Here is a 17,399-nt window from a genome sequence, read left to right on the forward strand (position 1 = left end):
AGAAGTCACATGACCACACCTGACTTCAAGGAGCAGGGAAGAAGTGCACCAGGCAATGTATTTAGGATGAGCATCCCAAAATTATTGAAGAACACTCGTCACTACCAGATATAGCATTTCACAATTAATTCTGAGCTCATGTCTTCTCATTTCAGTCTTCTCCTGAATTTGCTTTCAGTAATTTTTAAAGATAAGAAAGACTTGGTTGACTAATAGAATAAGCCAACTACATTTATTATGGATAGTAATATTTTCCTGAGGAGACAGAGGATTGTATCTAACTCTTCTAATCTGCTGTGTTTGCTTCTGACTACCTGATGATGAAAGGCAAAACAACATGGCTTCTTAAAGTCTTATCAGTGAAGCCTATATTATTTGAGGTCAGTGGTTCATTAAGTGTGCAGGACTCCTGGGGAACCTCTAGAATGCAGATAAGTCCACAAAATGCTTCCTTTTCCAGATATATCTGCTTGTGGCCAGCTTTTCTCCATGCACTGCATCCAAGACAACATATTGCAACAGATTGAATGCAGAACAGACATGAGAATCCAATCCTCTTTTATTAAGCCAAACATTAAAGAGATGTGCAAAAAAATCAGTTCTGGAGAACATATTTTTATATAAATACATATTTATGTTAATATGCAATGGGTAATTGTTATTTTAAAGAAATTAATAAGAACATGCAATTTAAAATGTTCTCACTTTTAACTTTGAATATAGTAAATATTGATAGGTATAATCTACATAAGCCAAAGGTTTTGGGGGCCCTCAGTAATTTTTATTTTAACTTTTTGTTTTGAATAATTATCCTCAATATATTTTAATAGTTTTAAAAGGTCCTGAGACTAAAATATGTTAGAACCACTGTCTTAGATAATAATACCCTGCTTGGTAAATTTAATTTTCAAAGTAAAGAACTACTAAGTAGTATTTTCTCTACAATGAGGATTTTAAGGATCAATAATATAATGATGACAATTTGTATTTACAAACTGGAACATGGCATTATAAAAACTTCGCCTGTTGGTGCGGAGAGTAGTTTGACATATCTATATTGAAATACCAAATAAATTGTACATTTGGATTACAAAAGAGTATGTTCAGTTAATCTATTTAAGACTACCTGAGAATCAAACCAGTCACTTAATGAAGATATATACAACTGGAAATAACTAAAACTCACCTAAAAGAGGTTAAAAGTAAAATAAGAAAATTTATATTCTCATAGAAGAAGTCCAGATGTTAGATGTTTTCACAGATGGTTATTTGATAGGCTCTGCAGCATGAAAATATTCCAGTATCTTTACATCCTTCCAACCTGCTAGTTTCAGGATCTTGGCTCATGTAAACTTTTGTTAGCTCAAAATCCTGGTATCAAACGTAAATACAAGATCAAGAGGTAGAACATGGAGGAGTGATGTGTTTCCTTACATGCTTTTCTTTTAGGCAGCAAGAAATACTTTTCCCACAAGCACACTGGCAATCTAACACTGACTCCTTTTCAAAAATCACTGATCAGAATTGGATCACATGATTGCTCAAACGAATCATTGGCAAGAGGAATGAAGTTGCCATGATTGGCTTAGGCCAATCATGATTCTCTCTTTGTGTTTGAGGAAGGGCCTAGCTTTTCCAAAAGCACTTGATTTCTTCATTTCTGCACAAAATTGTGCATTCAGTATAGAATAAGACCAACATATGCTTTTAGCAAGAATGGGGGCGGGGGGAAGTGGGGAATACTTAGGGGATAGGCAACCAGTAGGTTCTTACACAATCATGACAACTGAAATTTCTCATCATAGTAGCTGAGACTATTATGGGATAATGGGAACATTTCAGAGAAGTTGTATAAAAATTATACTTGCCTGTTTTTTTTTTTCCTTTCAGTTAATCATTAGTCATTGAATTTCTAGCAGCATAGGAAGTCTCATTTTCTTAAATCTTCATTGACAGTTCATTATTAACTTTTCATCTTCTGTAAATTCCATATATATCTCATTTAATAACAACAGAAAGTCAGTTCTACTCAACCTCATACTACTACATTTTTGTTTTCTTACTTAATTATCATGCCTATGTCATTGCTGACATATTATAGTATCACACCTTTTAAACTTAATGCTTTCAGTTAAAATTTGGCTTCCAATTAAACTGGGAGCCATTCACATATTTAAAGAATATCAATTTCATTCTAAAGTACAATAAGTTCTCTACATAATGAGTACAAATCAGAAACAAATACCCAAAAAAATATATTAGTCAATATGTCCTTTACTTTATGGAACAACCTACATACCAGCTGTCTGGTCTCCCCCTAATAGTATGAGCCAACCAGGAAGGTGCATATTTTCTGCTATGATTTTGTGTTGTCCGGCTATAGCAGGAATGGTTTATAGATCATTTAGAAAATGTTTTTTTCATGTCTTAGTTTAAATGTCATCTCTTCAGAGGCTCTGCCTGACCACCCTGTTTAAAAGAGGCCTCCTCTAATTACTTTGTATTAAGTCACTCTTCTAATTCTTTCTATAGCACTCTTGCAAATCTGTAATTATCTCCTTTTGCATTTGTTTATTTCCTGTTTCCCATTTAGAATATAAGCACTATGAGAGCTGGAAAATATGTTGGTCTTATTCTATACTGTATGCACAAAGCTTAATACAGTGCCTGGCACATAGTGGCTGATCAATAGATATTTGAGTCTAGATTTCTCTTCTGAATTATCTCTCTATTTTATGCTATATCTGAAAGCAAAATTTAAAACCAAACCCTGGTGTTTATTATATTTTGGCATTGATATTTAATAATATACAATATTAAAATTGAATAGTTAACAGATACTTAACATAAGGTGTCAAATGTGGTAAAACAGTAAAATATAGGAAAATTTCTTTTATGTCAAATTGATACATTTCTATATTTTTTATAGCTTATTAGGTATGAAAAATGAACCTGTTTGGGACCAGCACAGAAGTTTAGAAATGTCTAGAAGTGAAGCCATCAAGAACTCATAATAGTTTATTTGTACAAATCTGCAAATATTTTGTACCTTCAATATACTTGGAATTGCCTCAGGAGTCTCATTGTGGTTTTAATAATATACATCCAACTGTAACTATAACATAAAGCATGGACTATTTCAGGCCTTTTAATAATATATGTAATTGTTGTTATTAGCCACGTAAGAAAGTTACTTGAAGGGTACAACGAAATGTGGCTGTTTTCAATGGAGATATTCCCATGTATGAGTGTGATTAGCACAGACTTGCTAAATCTCTCTCTGAGCCATCTGTGAGCACATTCTTGGCTTAAAACAACACACACTAGCTTTGCTCAGTTCTAAGCAGTTTTTACCACAACTGTTATCTTTACTTAAACCTGGGAAGATTCTCAAGTGCCTGAAGCTTGGAAAGCCACCTTTCGCTAAGAATCTGATCCTCAAATTAAAAAAAAAAAGACTTCAATTAAATCAACGATCTCAAACGAGATTTTTTTGGCATAAAATGTTGACCACAGAAATTCCCATCCAATTGTAAGGGAGGGGGAATATATTAGCTTACTAATAAATTTAGAATACATTCATGTGTTAACTTTTTCATGATGCAAAATAAAATTCCTAATAACTTGAGTATATTAGCTTGCTCTTTAATTCAATCCCAAGTTAGGGGGATGCAAATGCTCCTGTTATACTGGCCTCAGTGTGTGCTCCTGAGTTCTGGCGAGCCCACCATAGTGGAGACCTCACTGACAAAGACCTGACAGATGGTTTGTCCCTGCACTCAATAGTTGGAGGCCTAGCTCCTTATTGTAGCCCCAATACAATCTTTTCTAAAGAACCTGCTCTGACCAGAACATCCAACATGGAGTGTCGGGGAGACTGCCCTGCAGTAAAACTACCCAAGAACTGACTGGAGACCAGTGTAAATGCAATAGAGGCCTTCAAACAAATTCTAAAGTTCTAATAGACATTATAACAACCACTTTTCCTTCCAAAGTTGCATGTTCTTAAAAACCTACACCTCAGAAACATTTAAAATGGGCTTGAATTTTGATTGTGGTGTTTAGTTCTTCAAGTCCAGACTGAGTGTGGTTAGAAACTCTTTAATGTCATATTTAAAGTTTTTATTTTGAGGTGTACATTGCCCACCATAACATGCACCCATTTTAATTGCTCAGGGTAATGGCATTTAGTAAGTTACAGAGTTGTGTACCCGTCACTCCCATCCAATTTTAGACATTTCTATCACTCCCAAAAGATCCCTCATGCATGTTAAGTTTAGGGTTTTGTATTGGATTTTTTCATAACTTTTCTGCATAAAAACAATAATATATTTGGAATAAAATGTTAAAATGTTAATAAATTGAACTCTGTTGGCATTCAGAGACAAATGATTAATTTTCCTACAAAAGTATGTACACTTTTAAAAAGGAGACTAACTAGGCATCTGTTACAGTTTTCCTTAAATAATTTTCATAAAATCCCGGATAAACGGGGATGTGTATGAAATGAGTGACCCCGCTTTTGTACAAGCAAAACCAACATTATTCAGATAGCACATGGTAGCAATAGCAACTGAGTGATTATATTCCTCGCATTCCTTAACACTTCTGTTTCTCACCACAGCCTCTAATTGGAGAATAAGTCATACTCTAGCTGAGGTCATCCTGTCCATCGAAAAGGGCAGGGCAACATCAGGTCACATTAAAATGGAAATCTAGTTCAAACTCTAATTTTCCATTTCATTGGTTAATATTTTCTGGATAATAGAGAGAAACACATATACATTGCTTTTACGTACTTGTGATCTCTTCTGTTCTTCCTCCTCAGGGAACATCACCTAGCACCTTTTCTTCAAGGTATGCTTCTTTTTTTGTCATCTTATAGTCATGCAAAAATCCAAAGACTAACAATAAAACATGTTAGCTACATATGCAACATGTGTAATGTGAATTTATAACACTTGCTTTTAGTAAAATATAAAATTTAATGGCTTAGATGTCTTAGAACTTTAGTTCCATGAAAATAGGGCATTTGGGGGCAATCGGGCTGGCAAGGGAGCAGTTAGGTGTTAATCAGGCCAGCAGGGGAGCAGATAGGGGGTGATCAGGGCTGGCAGGCAGAAGCAGTTAGGGGCAATCAGGCAGGCAGGCAGGCAAGTGGTTAGGAGCCAGCAGTCCCAGATTTTGAGAGGGATGTCCCCTGAGGGGTCCCAGATTGGAGAGGGTGCAGGCTAGGTGAGGGACATCCCCCCCCCCAGTGCACGAATTTTGTGCACCAGGCCTCTAGTTATTTATAATAGACAAGATCTGGAAGCAACCCATCAATGGAAACTTGATCCACTGATAATGAAAAAAAAAATATATATATATATATATTACTCAGCCATAAAAAGAAGAAAATCCTGCCATTTGTGACAACATGGACAGGCTTTGAGGGCATTATGCTAAATGAAATAACTCAGACAAAGGCAAATACTGTATGATCTCACTTACATGTGGAATCTAAAAAGCAAACCAAAACACCAAACTCGGATATAGAGAATGAATTAGTTGTTGCCAGAGAGAGGCAGGGGGTGGGGGTGAGTGGAATAGGTGAAGGTGGTCAAAAGATAGAAACTTCCAGTTATAAAAGAAGTCCTGGGAATGTAATGTATAGCCTGGTGCCTATAGCTAATAATATTCTAATGCATGTTTGAAAGTTGTTAAGAAAGTAAGTTTTAAAATTTCTCATCATAAGAAATAGAATTTGTAATTGGCATGGTAATGGATGTTAACTAGACTTACTGTAATGATCATCTTGCAATATATACCAAATATCAAATCACTATACATGAAATGATTATAATGTTATATGTCAATTATATCTCAATTTTAAGTGCACTGGGGGGACCACATAGAATTCTGAAACAAATTTAAAATGTAGCATGAATAAGTAATATTGGTCTGTCCACACTGGAAGTCAGTTTCAACACCTGTGTAAATAGGTGGCATAAACAGAATTTATAAATGGAAAATTTGGGATTTTCTAGCTCTATTAATCCATATTTATATTTCCCAGTCTACCTAAACTTGGTCAATCTTGCCATATATTTATCAATTGATTCTTCCTTTTTCTTTTTAGTAATGCATTTTTTCTTCACGATTTTAAGACAAATGATGTTCTCTCACATTATACCACTCCTCCACACCATATTTGATTAAGCTTGTTTCCCCAGGGTTCCCAGATGTGGATTACATCATTTACATACCATTTATATACTCACTAGAGGCCTGGTGCACGGATTTGTGCAGTGGGGTCCCCCAGCCTGCCCTATGGAGATCAGGTCAAAACTGGCTCTCTGACATCCCCTGAGGGGTCCCAGATTGTGAGAAGGCAATTCTCAGGTGACGCACCCTGGAATCGGGCTCCCTCCTCTCTGGTTCCGGGTGGGTAACCTGAGAACCATAGCTGCCAAGTCACTGCAGCTCGGCAGCTCCTGCGTTGAGCCTCTGCCCCCTGGTGGTCAGTGCGCCACCAGGGAGACAGTCTGATGGTTGGATGTTCGCTTAGGCTTTTATATATATAGATCATTGTATATCACTAATGCACATTCTCCAACACATAAGAATCTTCCTCAGGGCTACTAACCTCATTTCTTCCTTCCTCCTAGGGGACCATAAGCCATATCATCCAGTCCCTTCTCTGTAGAGGCTCTGTTCTCCTACCTCCGCTCATCATCTTATCCTTTCTTACACCATAAAAACCTCCTCTATTGACTCAGAATTCTCCTTTTGACTCTTTTTTTTCCCCTCTAAAGGGTAGCATTCCTTGTTTTTATTTCTTTACCTCTACAGTTCAGCTTACTGTAAAAAAAAGAAAAAAAGGTCCTGTCTGCATACAAGCAAGATGTTGTTTTAAAGTCACTTAAACTCCTTAATTGCCTAATTCAATTAACACATATCCTTATCTTGTTGATCCCTTGGTGGCACTTAATGTCTTGGACCTTTCCTTCCTTGTTGAAATTCTTTCATTCCAGTTTTCCACCACACCTGCTCCACAAATGTACCTTCTACCTCCTTCACCATTCCTTTTCAGTGAGATCATAGTTGTTTTGTTTATTTTATTTACTTATTTTGCATACTCTCTCAGTTTACAATTAAATGTTGCTCTCCAGAGCTCTGTCCTTGGTTCTGTTTTCAAGCTACAAAGTTTACCTGGGAAAACCAATCAATTCCTACAGTTTTAGTTGCCACCTAGTCTATTATGATTCCATGTAAATCCTTAGCCTAAACTCCCAGCTGACCTCTAGATCTTATGTTTCTGGTTGTCCCCTGGGTGCCTTCTCCACCTATGTGTTACTAAGCTTTCTAAAGTCTATTAGATCACTTCTGGGTTCCTTTCTTTTTAGTATTTTACATGTAAGAAGGAAAGTTAACTAAATACTTGGTAGCCAGATTATGGTACTCTGATAATGCTGTTTATTTCCATGTCCCTTCTTTCTGGTTACATGGTGGAAATGTATACCTGCTCCTTTGAAATTAGGTGTGAGACGACTTGTTTTGGCCAATGAAACATATTGGAAGTGAGGTGTGTCACTTCTAGGCGGAAGCCTTTAAAAACTGGCACCCACATAATTATATTCCCGTCTTCCTGTTATGGCAAGTGGCACCATCGCAGAGGAAAGAGGTTCCATCAGCTTGTATCCTTATGTGAAGGTGATGTGCAGCAGATCTCCCACCAACCAAAACTGGACATATAGCATGAGTGAGAAATAAACCTCTATTAAGTGAAGCCTGTGAGATTTTGGGGTTCTTTATTATTGCCATATGGCCCAGCCTGACCTGACTGATTCAAGATCCAAAACCAAATTCATCAATTTTTTGCTTGCACTCTATCCTATATAATAAAAGCCCAACAAACATAACAGCGTAATGACCAGAATGACTGCTCAACCAGTTGCTATGAGATGCATTGACCACCTCTCGGTCCCTCCCCCTGGCCCGCAAGCTCCAATCGCAGGATGGCGAATGGGGAACCACGGGGAACCGGGGTAGGCAGTGGTGGGTGGGGCAGGACTGGGAACTGGTGAGCAGGAAGAAGATGGTCCTGATCGCAGGCTAGGCCTAGGGACCCTACCCACGCATGATTTTGTGTACTGAGCCTCTAGTTAACAGATTAAAAAAAAAAAACACATCAACTCATCTGACCTGACTTTCCTCCTATAGTCTCTGTTTCCTTATCTTTGAGCCATCACCATCTCTACCCACTTCACCAGGCCAGAAAACCTGGGGGCGTATGTAGTCTTCACTTTCATGTCCATCCACATTTTATGATTTGGCTAGTTCTGTAGATTTTATTCCCTAAGTATCCTTCAAATATATTCATTATTTTTTTAAATCCTCACCTGAGGATATTTTTCCATTGATTTGTAGAGAGAGTGGAAAGGAGGGAGAGAGACACAGAGAGAGAAACATCAATGTAAGAGAGACACATGGATTGGTGCCTCCCCCCTGCACCCCAACCAGGGCTGGGGATCAGCGTGAAATGGAGGAACATGCCCTTGATCAGAACTGAACCCAGGACCCTTCAGTCTGAGGGCTGACACTATATCCACTGAGCCAAACCAGATAGGGCTCAAATATGTTCTTTCACGTACAGTATATCCTTCATATCTATCTTCTCATTATCTGTTGCCTGAAATATCGCACTGACTTTGTATATGATCCCCTTGTCTCTATTATCAGCTTTCCTTAAATCCATCTTCCATAGGGCTGCCAGAGTGATTTTCATACAATGCAAACTTTGACCATTCCACTCTCCTGCTGAAAATCTTCACCAGCACTTACAGAATAAAACTGAAATGCTTTGGCATGGCATACTAGGCTCTTAATAGTCCAAGTCCTTTCTATCTCCTTAGCCACATCTCTGCTCTAGCAATACCTAGCCCTAGAAGCACTGTTCCTTCTCCTCCCTCTCCTGTGCACGTGTGTGCGCGCGCACACACACACACACACACACACACACTATATTATTTCTTGGCTGAAATTACAACTTCTAGAAATTACAACTTAGGTGCCATTTACTGTAAGAAGGCTTTTGTGGTTGCCCCAAACAGACATATCTATTTCCTCCCTTGTGCCGCTTCTCTGAGTAAAATGTGCTTTTGTTACTTAATACGGCACTTTTTAAAAACTTTTGCATATGTGGCCATTGTGATGGCCATAGATAGTGATGACCATATCCTCTTACAGTGAGGGGAACTATCTTATTCACCATTATATCTGGAAAGCACAGTACTTAGCATATTACAGGTACCTCAAAGGATGTTTACAGAACTGAAACAATAGGCCATTTGCTCAACATTGTTCAAGGCCTATATTTTATTAAATAGCTTAAAATCTGTTGAGAGTTTACTATGTGTTAGGCACCATGGTAAATATTCCATAATTCCAGGGCAATGATTCCAGGGCATTGATTTTCAACCCGTGTGCTGCAATAATAATAAAAAAGAATGAATATATTTGAAGGATACTTAGGGAATAAAATCTACAGAACTAGCCAAATCATAAAATGTGGATGGACATGAAAGTGAAAAATACATATGCCCCCAGGTTTTCTGGCCTGGTGAAGTGGGTAGAGATGGTGATGGCTCAAAGATAAGGCAACAGAGAATATAGGAGGAAAGTCAGGTCAGATGATTTGATGTTGTTTTTTTTATCTGTTAATAGAGTGCAAGATAAAGAGGTCGGTGCCTATTTAGTCAGGGGCACTGACCTCTTTATCTTTAGATTGTCAAATTTAAAAAAAAATGACAACAGCCAACACAACAATAGCTATCTGGTGTGAATGAATCAAAATTACACCTATTTTTTTTTTGTTAGATTGGCAAAAAATATATTTATTAGTGTGCCATAAAATTTTAGTAGTTTATGTGTGCCATGAGATGAGAATCACTGTTCTAGGGCATTGAGACAGACACTAAGTACCTCTCACTACAGATTCCATTATATGAAGCAAACCGTATCTCACCTTCCTAATAGGCCTTAGATATTAACCCAATGGATTCTTTTCCTGTAACTGAATGAATAGCAGAGACACCATACTTACATTCAAAGTTTATTTTTTATCTACAACTTTTAAGAGGAAGTCAGCTCTGATATTTAAAAACATTTTGGAAAAATATGGCATTTATATATCATCTTTCCTTTGAAGCACAGCACTTATTTATCACACGTAAGGGACCTCTGTAGTAAGTGAGGGGTGATTTAAACAAGAGAAACAGGTCACAGAGAAGTTGACTAACTTGCCCCATATCATAACTTTCAAGATATCATTATCATTCTATACATACTCTACCTCCACAAAATAATTTTCTAATCATCACGGAGTGACAAATTGCCAACTAGAGACAGAATTCTGTATATAAAATTCAAGACTTATCTTCAGGGGACTAATAATATGTTGGGAAAAATCACGACATTGTATTATGACTCCAATTTCTGGCCCTCTTGGCTAGAACAGTTAAGGTTGTACAATTTATCTCTTCTGAATTTCGTACTATATCTTCAAATAATAATAGGCAGATGTCTGAACACAGATATTCTTTTTTACAAGGGGCCCATTCATTCACCCATCTTGTATTATGCCGGAAAGAGAAGTTAAGGCCATTCCTTTTCATTTATTCGCATCCCATTTTTCCAGTACGGGGTGCAGAACCAGTTTCATTTGCCAAAGGCCAAACAGCCCTGAGACCTGGGCGAGTCAAGCATTAATTACCAGCCACTTGGCCCATTTGCAGAAATACACAAAACGTGTAGAATCACTTAATTTTATCCCCTCCTAATCTTTTCACTTGGAAATTGGCTGCTCGGGCGAATGTTGTTTTTCTCTCCGCAGCCATGTGTGCAGGGCGATTAACACTCGCTCGACAAACCGCTTCCCGGGCCATTTGGGAGCTGCACGCGTTCACACCCGGGTTCAGCCCGTTTCGCCTTCACGCGCAGCCTTTTTGTTTTTGCGGGCGAGCAGGGCAGAGAGGGGCGGAGAGGGAGCGAACCTCTCAATGTGCAGCAGGCCTGGGGAGGCTATATAAGCCGCGCGGGGCTCGGGCCTGGTTTGTGAAGGGGCAGGTTTTCCCGCGAGCTGGCGGGGGCCCGCTGCGCCATGGAGACCGCGGAGCGCGCGGACAGCGGGGCCGGCGAGTGCGCGCACCGCTGCCGCCTGCAGCCCGCGGCCCCCGACGGCCCCGCGCGGCCCGGGAGCGCGGACTCTGGGTACCGCCCCGCACTTCCTTTACCGCATCCCTCCAGTCCAGCCCAAGCCTCTCCAGCTCCTCCTCTCCGCCCCCGCCCTCCACTCCCCTTCCCCGCCACTCCCCGGGGCCCACGCTCGGCGGCGATCGGTTCTGCCGAGTCGGGGCTCACGTCTCCTCTGCGCGCCTTTGCTCCCCACTCCGCAGATCCGGAGGCTTCTGGAGACCGTGGGTTGACGCACGAGGAAAGCAGGACGAGGAGGACCCGCACCACGCCGAGGAGGTGGTGAGTGAGCCGCGCGTGGCTGGCCGCGCCTCCGAGGGGCGCAGGTGGTTCTCCAGGGCTGGGGACGCCGGCCCGAGGGAGACACGCGCCCGGCCAGCCCCTCGCTTAAGATCGCGCTTGCTGGTGGTCCTCCTACCCGTGGCCGTGTTGGTGCTGATGAGGCGAGAGCCATTGCGACACGGGGATCGGGCCAAAAGCGAGGCTGCAGAGAGCCCTGGGGTCACATTCCCTGAGGGCGCGAGGAACGCTTGGCCGCGCGAGTTCCCAGATTCTAGAAAAAGGTGAATGATAACTCTGATTCATCTCCTTACGTCCCCAGATGCCCAGGACGACCGAAGCCTCTGGAAAGCTTTCGCGATACAGGCACCCAGTCAGGTGAGTGACAGGCCAAACCTAAGGTCTCCTGCTGCTCCAGCCCCTGGAAAGAGCCGGAGACTTTGCACGGCCCAGCTCAGCAGCTGGTCCTGCAGTTTCTCTATTGGAAAATCCTCCAGGTGGTATCTTCAAGGTTACTTTGTCTTCCCAATCCCAGGGGTCTTTTACTCATCGAATTGAAAAATGTAAGGCGCTCACACTCTCACTTAGAAGAACTGTTAATCAGCGCACACTCGGTAAAAGCTTAAGGAATATTGTATAAATAGGGAAAGTGAATGATGATACAGTAAAAGTTGAACGTTGACATCGTGCGCCTGCAAAAGTTGTTTGTTTGTTTTTTAAGGTCAAGGGGTCCGAATGCAATTGACTTCACGCCAGGCAAAGTGTATACTAGTATATTCTCATTCTCCTGCAAACCAGGAGGAAGAAAGATGTTCACAGTTGCAGTTTTCTAGCAAATGGAGCAAAGTGAGCTTGCCGCCAGAGGACAAAATAGAAATGTGATGAAAATTCTAAAGGTCCCTAAGGGTCATAAAAGGGATCACAGGTTGTAGGGCATAACAATGAGGAGCTAGTTTCCTATTCTAATCACAGGAAGTCAGCCTTTCTGTAGGATTCTCTGTAGCTTTTATTCAGGTGAAAGGTTAATTTTGCAGTTTGCCTGCTTCAGAGAGCTGTTAGGAGAAGAGCTATATGATGTTTGTAAAATGTGTATGTGTTTATAAATAACACGTTGCTTGATTTCCTACCATGTGCTAGCACTAGCGCAGGACACAGGAAAAAAATAATCAGGGCCCCCTGGGAAGTGTTGTGAGAGAGTTCAATTTGGTTAGTGTTACACTTCAGGGCATGAAGTGCCTAACTCTGTCTTGGGAGTGGGGAAGAGTCAGGGAAGTGTATTATAGGTTGTGGTCTTCAAGTTAGCCAAATGTTTGTAGGTGGGGAAGGCAGGGCCAGAAGAAACAGCAGAGGGAGAGAGAGAGAACAGGGTCATGGAACAGTATGGCTCCTCTGGGAGCATCAGGTTGCTGGAATTGGGGTGTGTGGAGCTGTGGTCATTCCAGCAAGGAAGCCAGAGGCCAGATCTTGTGCACCTTGGTGCAGAGTTTTGTCCTGATCCTGTAGGTAGTATTGGGGATTACTCAAAGGATTTTAACCAGAAGAGTCGTGTGATTAGATTTATATTTCAGAAAAATCACAGAGGAAATGGTATATACTAGTAGTCTTAGAACACCAACGTGAAATTGGAAGTCATTGCCGTTGTTCAGACAAGAATGATAAGGAGCCATTCTCAGGCTTTGGAGGTGGAATGGGACTGGGTGAGTTTAGGGTATACCTAGGTGACAGTAGATTTAGGCTTATAATGTACTGGATATGGTAGATGAAGAAGAGGTAAAAAGACAGAAGGGCCCTCAAGTTTGTGGCTGATGACCAGGTTGAATGCTGAATTACTATATTAGAAATTAGGGCTAAAACAGATTTGGGGAGCAAGCTAATGGGTCCAGTTTTCCATTTATGGTATTTAATGTGCCTATGGGGCATCCCAGTGGCAATGTCCATTAGGGAACTGCATATGTAATTCTGGAAATCACCATCAAGTTCTCAAGTGGAAAGGCAGACTTGGGAGTTTTGGTAAATGAACAGTTGGAGAAATCATGGCAGCGGGTCAGGTCATTCTGGGGAGTCAAAGAGGGGAGATGATCACTTGTGATAAAACCATGGGGGAAGGCCAACACCTAACCTGTATACAGAGAAAGAAGCTCCACAAAGGAGACAGAGAAGACTTATTCAGAAGGGGGAATTCAGGAACGTATGGGGTGCCTGGAAGAAAAATGGCCAGTGAGAAATTCTGGGGAGGATATGATAACAATTAAACAACATTCTTTGGGTTGACCAATTCCAGTAACACATTAAAAAATCAATTTGTTTCATATACAAGCAATTCTTTCCTATTCTGAACTACTATAGAATTATGTTTGTACTTAAGTTTATTTTACTTTTAAAATTTTCTATCTTGAGTAGTATTGTGTGTTTCTAATTCTTTTTACTCAATTGTCAACTTCTTGAGGGTAGGGATTGTGATTTATTCTTCTTTGAATTATGAGTATGTCCGGCACTGAAATATTTATTGAATGACTGCATTATTAATGGTTACTAATTTGACATCAAAATTGTAAACTATTTTTACCACATTGCTAAAAACAGTTATAAACTACATTGCCTATTTTTTTTTTTTTGCCTTTTAAAATAGAGTATACTGAGCATAATGTACCATCTCTTTGTTAGAATCACTCTATTATATGAGTTCATGGGGCTATTTACACTGAAATGACTACGCTGTTGTTGGGCATTCAGCCTTATACCTCCTCTTTTCTTTTCCTTGGATGAAAAATAATAGATTAGATGGCAAGTTTGGTGTTTTTCAAAAATTTGAAATTCTGAGATAAACATGTTTACATGCGAATTATTTGTATGAAACCAGTGTCATTCTCATTCTCCATATGGTGTCCCAAATTTAATTGGATGGGGAAAGGGAAGGGAGATGGGCTCAAGATTGGGCTCAGAGGTAGCCTTGCTGTACCTCAAGTTGTGAGTGCATAAGCAAACTTTTAAAAATATTGCTTTTTGTACTTTTCTAAACTTACATTGGCTACATCTGTAAGAGTTAAATGAGTGAGCTTTAAGCAAGATTCTAGGTAATTTCTGCCTCTGTGTAAGGGCATAACATTTTATTGTGTGTTTTTTTTAAATTGTCTGTCAGAATTTTTAATGTAATGGTAGGATTCAATTTTTCCCTAAGAAATTTGGAAATTGGAAGACAAGCCTGTGTTGTTTTTTTAAAGAATAAATATATCTATAATGCCTGAAGTAAGCTAAATATTGATCTTAGGTTTACACAGGGTTCAGTGTGAATTTGTTTGACTCAATTTACAACTTGGATAAATATTTAAAATAATCAACCAGTTATTGATACTTTGGCAAGTAGACTCCACGAAAGCTGTGATAGTAGCACTTTTAAACCTATATCTTAAGACTGTGTATAAAGGCATAAATCAATTGTTAAAAATACATGGAGTTCTTGACTTTGAGCATTTCATGAGTATAAGGATTCTAAATATAAAAAAGATAAAGTGTATTATGTTGTCTGCTTTTTTCAGACTATTTTGGCCAAAATCAAAATGTTATGATTACTTATATCAAGAAGCAGAAGCTCTTCTGAAAAATTTTCCAATTCAAGCCACAATTTCATTTTATGAAGATTCTGATAGTGAAGATGAAATTGAGGAACTGATCTGTGAAAATTAATCTGATTAGTTACTTTTGCTAATATTAAGCATTTGTAGGATTTAAATTTAGTGTGCAAATGTATCATAATTCTTTAAATTTATTTATTTGTATGTAAATTATTAATAAAATGAATATTTTGTAAGTACTATAGTAGTTGGGCCTTTTTAAAAAATCCCTACACTGTTATTCAATGCTGGAATTTAAAAGTAGGTGCCATTTACAAATATCTTGATTGTACTGTAAACATTTGGAGCTTACAAAAGATCATTTTGATCTCGAACTATGAAGTTTACTTTAGTAATAATTTTGCAAATATTTAGTTATATTTTTGCATAGAATGACAATATTTTCAAACTAAATCTTGTAACATCTGCTATTTCCTATTGATTTCCATTGGATATTATAGTTACAGATGAATATTATTTGATAATGAAGAAAATCACCTTATGTCCCAATTACACATTATTATTATGTATTTGCTAGCAGATGGTGAAAAGCATTTTAAATCATTGTCTGTAATTGAGAATGGGAATTAGTGTCAGGACTATTAAATTTTAGGCATTTTAAAGGAATGATGAGTCAAGTAATTCTCTCTTTAATACTATTCTGCTGTTTTTAAATCCAGTAGTAAAATAGCATGGGTGTTCAATACTTATGGCAGTACATTGAGGAATCCCCAGAATTAAAATGTCTAAATGGGCACTACTTAAATGGAGTCTAAAAAGGGCAGCCAAAAGGTCAGAGTTTGATAGTATTTTTTCTACTTTCTGTCCAAGGGAGAATTTGGGCAGATATGAAACATTCTCCAACAACATCACTTTCCTTTGCTATAGTTTTCTGCTCTGATATTCTCATGAAATCATTTTCTTATGGAAAGAGAAATAAGAAATTCTTAGTGATTAGTGTTTTAAAGTATATTTATAGAAGAATACAACTCTTTTAATGTGAGAGAAAAAGAGTACTTTGCAAGATAAAGGTAACAGAATAAACTATGGTAATGAATGAAGTTCCTTTTAGCTCAAATACAATTTTTTTTCACAATAAACATTTCAATTGCAAATAAAGAATGCTTCTGCAATATTTCAGAATGATAATAGGCAGAGGTAAAGGTCTGCGATTGGTTACCTAGCTAAGAAATGCCTCTTACTTGAATGGCTACTTATATTCCCTCACTTTCCCTTCTAACTGAAGAAAAAAATGACAGACATTAATTTACAGGCACTTTAAGGACAAGGCAATTGAAATAGGGCAAGTTCAAACCATAGTTCACACTCAGGAAAAATTATTAATGGAATGAGGCTGTGGAGAGTTATTTAGAACTATATTCTTCTGAAAACTTTCTCCCTTCACTGCATTCTGTTCTCAGGATGTGTGTGTTCCCCAAGGAAAATACTCACCAGGTCTCCAATCTGAAACCTTGAGACTTAAAGACTTGTTTACCTGCGTGGTATGTGTGCTTCTCACCGATATGTTGGAATAGTATGAAGAACCACTGCCATTTATTGAGTGCCTTCCTTTGTTTTTTTCTTTATTGATTAAGGTATTACATATGTGTCCTTATCCCCCCACAATAATATGATGTATCTCAAAATCATCATGCTGAATGAAAAAAGCTGGGTGCCACCAAAGAGTGCATATTTATATGATACCATGCATTCAGAATTCAAGAAAATACAAATTAATTTACATACCCAATGATACGTTTGAGTGCCTTCCTTTAACCAGGCACTGTATTATGTAGTTTACATCATCTTATTTAATCCTTACTAAAACATAAATTCATTATGCAGATGGGAAACTGAGGCATTGATATACTAAAGTACCTTGCATAAGGCCGCTCTAGTGCAGAGGTGGCATCCAAATGAAACCTGACTCTTAAATACTGCAGTTGGGGGTGGGCTGCATCAGTATACAATTCCTTGTATCTTTCAGGGAAGGCAGGAAGTTAGATGAAGAGGAAAAACTCATGAACAGGTGAATGGAGCAGAAGACTTTACTAACGCCTTTGACTCATAATGTCAGTCATTAGCAAGGGTTCTTAAAGGTGAAGTTTCTCTTCACCCCACAGGAGTGGCTGTTTGCACTTGACACCTTGGTTTTTAAAGCTTCTCTTTCCTGTACAGCTTGGTGCCTTAGAGGAGAGGGTTTCAGAGAAATCAAAATTCTAAGTTGTATAATGCTAGTGCTTGTTTAACAGTGGACAGACACTTGTGGGTGTG

General features: G+C 38.9%; 1 protein-coding gene across 1 annotated transcript; it reads left to right on the plus strand.

The window, feature by feature from the left end:
* The first annotated feature begins 11,143 nt into the window (after positions 1-11,143).
* Positions 11,144-15,198, plus strand: RIPPLY2 (ripply transcriptional repressor 2). The gene is made up of 4 exons (XM_054722574.1): positions 11,144-11,253; positions 11,439-11,517; positions 11,837-11,892; positions 15,051-15,198. Exons 1-4 carry the CDS (start codon positions 11,144-11,146, stop codon positions 15,196-15,198), a joined length of 393 nt encoding a protein of 130 aa, XP_054578549.1.
* Positions 15,199-17,399: the final 2,201 nt, after the last annotated feature.

The sequence above is a fragment of the Eptesicus fuscus genome, chromosome 10 (genome assembly GCF_027574615.1).
Source record: "Eptesicus fuscus isolate TK198812 chromosome 10, DD_ASM_mEF_20220401, whole genome shotgun sequence".
In the NCBI taxonomy this organism is placed as follows: Eukaryota; Metazoa; Chordata; class Mammalia; order Chiroptera; family Vespertilionidae; genus Eptesicus; species Eptesicus fuscus.

What these genes read in the sequence shown, in the direction of transcription:
- RIPPLY2 (XM_054722574.1), top strand. Translation starts at nt 11,144, where the DNA reads ATGGAGACCGCGGAGCGCGCGGACAGCGGGGCCGGCGAGTGCGCGCAC. An exon ending in CCCGGGAGCGCGGACTCTGG is followed by an intron (nt 11,254 to 11,438) that starts GTACCGCCCCGC and finishes CCCACTCCGCAG; the next exon opens with ATCCGGAGGCTTCTGGAGAC. An exon ending in CGATACAGGCACCCAGTCAG is followed by an intron (nt 11,893 to 15,050) that starts GTGAGTGACAGG and finishes TGCTTTTTTCAG; the next exon opens with ACTATTTTGGCCAAAATCAA.